This window comes from Platichthys flesus, chromosome 10 (genome assembly GCF_949316205.1).
Source record: "Platichthys flesus chromosome 10, fPlaFle2.1, whole genome shotgun sequence".
Classification (NCBI taxonomy): domain Eukaryota; kingdom Metazoa; phylum Chordata; class Actinopteri; order Pleuronectiformes; family Pleuronectidae; genus Platichthys; species Platichthys flesus.
This window is the reverse complement of record NC_084954.1, coordinates 9446139-9450404: the sequence shown is the minus strand read 5'-3', so window position 1 is coordinate 9450404 and position 4266 is coordinate 9446139. Positions and strand designations below refer to the sequence as shown.

The 4266-nt window shown below is 47.1% G+C and overlaps 1 protein-coding gene across 2 annotated transcripts in view; it reads left to right on the top strand.

Moving 5' to 3' along the window:
• The first annotated feature begins 1458 nt into the window (after positions 1-1458).
• The window catches only part of vgll2b (vestigial-like family member 2b), a 5460-nt gene continuing 2652 nt past the window's right edge, over positions 1459-4266 (top strand). For both annotated transcript variants that reach the window (XM_062397998.1, XM_062397996.1), the window contains exons 1-2: positions 1459-1720; positions 2194-2539. In XM_062397998.1, coding sequence (XP_062253982.1) covers positions 1634-1720; positions 2194-2539 — 433 coding nt within the window. In that variant the 5' untranslated portion in view covers positions 1459-1633. The remainder of the gene's footprint in view (positions 1721-2193; positions 2540-4266) is intronic.

Here is a 4266-nt window from a genome sequence, read left to right as displayed (position 1 = left end):
GCAGTAGTGGACTGAAAAAAAGACTACTGCCCCTGTAATGTTCAAACTGAGTGGAGTTACCCTTTCTGATCTGTTTATTGATATGTTTTAGAGACTGACTGAGGTTGTATAATATTTACAGTAGCTGTTATGTTGCGCTGCAGTGATATAAAGTCAGTTGATCAAAACTGTGTTGCAATAGGGAGACGAGCGAGAACTAACAGAAGTGAGCCGAATTAGCAGAAGTGAGAACCGACATGTTGCATGTCAGTCATTTCCACAGCTATTTAGGAGCATGTTTGGTTCATTAGTACGCCAATAACCTGCCACTAGTTATTCATACTATGTGTGATGTATGCATAGTGAGATGTTGGCCAGTCGTGTTCTCCATTTAGAGAACGCAGTGCAGCGGACGAGGTAACTTCCCCAGGAGCTCGTCCACTAGCATACATCAGAGACATTCCACCTCATCTGACACTCGTCCACGGAATTCTGCAAATTTTCCACACTATTCTCCCAGGCATTCTGAAGTGCCTGTCAAAAAGACTGGCATGCCCAAGCACCATGCAGGCACCTGCAGATCCTTCAGGAGAAGAGAAATTACAACCCCACTTTGAGGAGAATGTGACTAACTTGAGTTTTTTGTAGGTTTAATGCTTCCTCTGTGTTATGTTTTAAGTCTTTTTTGCACATGGATGCACAAAGGACTCTGTGCTGCAGTGGTGTTTGTTGTTGTCATCGGGTATGTTTGTGTGTGTGTGTGAAAATATCTCGTTGTTTGCACTGCTCATAGGTGATAATTTGTCATAGATTTGTGCAGAGTCCCTTTTTCCTCCATGTTGGTATGACCAGTGTATGCAACCTACAGTTGACACCTACGTGTCATTATGGGAACACACACTAAATACTTCAGATGACTCGGAGGTTTACTTGGCAACCGACGGCTGTTTTAAGACGGTGGATACACTTTCAGCTTGGACTGGGCACAAAAGTGTCCACAGGTCCAGGACATGGAAAGAAATACGAAAGTCACTAAATCATGTGCATCATGTGCTCATTGTGTGTGGTTGCTTATGAAGCTGAATGACTTCATCCGAATCTATTTTTGTAACTGGATGACATTCTGTTTAACCTTGGTTTTACACCAGGATTAAGATTTGATGAGGCTTTAATCATTAGGTTGTGCCAATTTCCAAGAGGATAGTTTTTATTGATTTATATTTGAATAGAAATACTAATTCTTTTCACAGCAATCACACACTGTCAAATTTAATTTAAATCTCAGCCAATTGATTTTTAATGATCAACGTTAATAATCAGTGATGATTATCGATGATAGATGTGATTAGTGGGGGCCTGGTGGTGGTATAGTGGGAGTGTTGGTGGTGATGTGTGTGTGGGGGGGGTTGGAGGTCTGGTAAAGGTGGGAGGGGTTGACACAGAGATGTACAGGACAGGACACCCCTCATGCTTGCTCCATAAACCTCACCACATTTTGCTGCCGCAGCTGCTGTGGCGAGTCTGGCACGGACTTCCACACTAATCCGTTTCGCTGTGACAAATACAAGAAAAATAAGAAAACAACGGAATGTTCCCGCTTTCTCTCTCGGCAAGGTCGGTTTCCACGGACGAGTGAAGACACCGCTCATTTACCATGAGCTGTTTGGATCTTATGTACCCAGCCTATGGACATTACGCACAGTACGCATCGACTGCACCTGCCTTTTTCAACAGCTTACAGGTAGGAAGTGAGCAAGTGTTACCGGGATGTTTCTTATGATGTTCAGTATCTGTGGGAAACGTGTGTAGATAAAGTGCAGGAATAACTATTGCGCCACTTTACGCAGCATGTGCGTAAAAGCCAAACACCGCATGGATAATCCGTTATGCGTTTTATACATTTGTAATGTGCTAATCGTTTGATTTATTACAAATTCGTGCTTTTGCAATGATGCTGTTTGTGTGTGCCAATCACAGAAGTCGCTCTGCACCCAAAACTGTCGTGTGCGTGTGTCTTGACGCACACGCAAGCGCGCGCATGAGCGATGCCACACACAGAGAAAAACATTATGCCAAAGTGTCTGAGAAAATGAGCTCCAGAACAGTGTCCTCCTCAACACCTGTCTTAACCCTGTCCCTGCTTCTCCTCTATCCCCCTCCACATACACACACGCACACGCACACACACACGCACACGCACACACACACTGACAGGCACCCACAGGTCTGAACAGCACTCCTCTTCACTGCCGGGACTTTATGGACACTCCCAGGGGTCCCGAGGGGATGTCTGGGGGCCCGGGCAACGCAGGATCAGCTTCCTCCTCATCTTCGTCCAGCTCTACTTCATCCTCCTACACGCCTGCGGCTTCAAGGCCAGAGGAGGGGAGCAAGGAGAAGCAGGAGGGCCCCGAGGCAGAGTACCTGACTTCCCGCTGCGTCCTCTTCACCTACTACCAGGGAGACATCAGCAGCGTGGTGGATGAACACTTCTCCAGGGCCCTGAGCTCCTACATGGATGGCGAGGGCAAGCGGAGGGGGCCAGAGCAACAGGGCACAGGTATGCCTCATCACCTGCATGAGTTATGACTGACATATGGGTGCACTCCTGTGCTTGTGTGCGTATTGCAACCCCCTGGTGTTCTCTGATATCGAAATCACTTTTCATGTTCTAAATTACCCAACAACATTGTGTAAGGCATATTTGGGCTGACTACACTCCATTAAGGGATGAAACAATAAACCTAGGTGGATACCTAGAGGTCGCAGAAACCTCAGCGAGAGTCACAAGTGAGGGTGTCACAGACAAAAAAGACGTTCATTGTTTTTTCATATATTCATTAGCTTTCCCGTCTGAATGTCATTTCACCAGTTAAGCTTATGTTACTGCCATGTTTAGCAAAAACACTCAAGCAAGCCTGATATAAGTTTAGTAAACTGGGTTCAGGCGTCTTTTCTCCTACATCCTCCACAGTTTCATAACGTGATTTATGGGACGGTGCCGCTGTTGTCTGTGTGGCGTCTTGCGCTTGCTTTTGAGGCCACACTGGGTGAGCTGACAGTTCTGCAGAGCACAGCAGAGTGTCGGACAGGTGATGTGATCATGTGACAGGACAGAAGGGGCTGCTTGTTGGAGCTGTTGTCCCTGGAGAGGTCAGGGCACAGGGCACAGGGGTCATGGAAGCCAGGAGCCGCAGGCAATCAAAAGGGACTTAAAAAAGGGGTAAAGACTCAAAGTAAAGCGAGGGAGAGCACGTCGTGAGAACGTGCTCTCCTATGTGCCGTAATGTTGTTTCAGGCTTGTAGTATGGGCATTACTGCTGCGTTTCATCCATCTCCTATTGGGATAAATAAAGATTATTTAGTTGCAAAAACCATGATCCTATTCCACAATTCTCTGAAAAGCTTCAATTAATACTTAGAATTAACAATATTATTTCAATATTCATATTTTTTCTTTTGTGCTAACTTTCAGTTTGTTTGCACAAAAGTAAAAAAAGTATAAAAAGTAAATGTAAATAAGTAAAGTGTAAAATCCTCTAATGGGACACTGCAGATGTCCCCTGGATATCCATGTAGGGTCTCCGTCCTCTCTCCCTCTCTCTGCTGTCGCCATTAGTCTCTTTCAGAGTTCAGTCGGACGTCTTCATTCCGGCACTAACACACACCTTCTGCCTCACAACAGATGCTATGTTTATACACGGCCGTAAGCGCACAGCCTCGCCGGCGTATCCCCTTCAAACATCTCCGCGGCTGCCATTCTGACTCTCCCTCCGGCTCTTGCCCCACAATGGCCGTCTCAGTCGCTCTGCCGCCTGCCTGCTGGACATATATGCTGCGGCCTGTGTGACGGCGACAGAGGGAAACACTAGCCCCCAGTGTGCCGCGTGGTGTCTCTTTTCAGAGGAATACCTAAATATAAAAGTGTACATCTGAAAACATATAACGGCTCCCTGACATTCTGTCAAGGGCGAGGGGAGAGGGGGCAGGGGGGGGGGGGGGGCAGAGAAAACAACAGGTGGGGGTGCAGGAGACAGAGGAGCGAGACGGCGGGCGGTAGCACAGGGGCCGGAGTTGCATGTCTCAGTGTGTGTGTGTGTGTGTGTGTGCGCGTGTGTGTGCATGAGTATGTTGTGAGACGTTCAGAAGCAATGGACTGACATGAGAGTGAGAGATGTCACCACAGCAAGTGATTTAAGGCTCAGGGAGCTTTGGGCTGCCTCCAGGTCCCAGCGTCTGCCTTATATAGAATAGTCGGATATAGGGACGCCTCTCTTTCTACCTTTC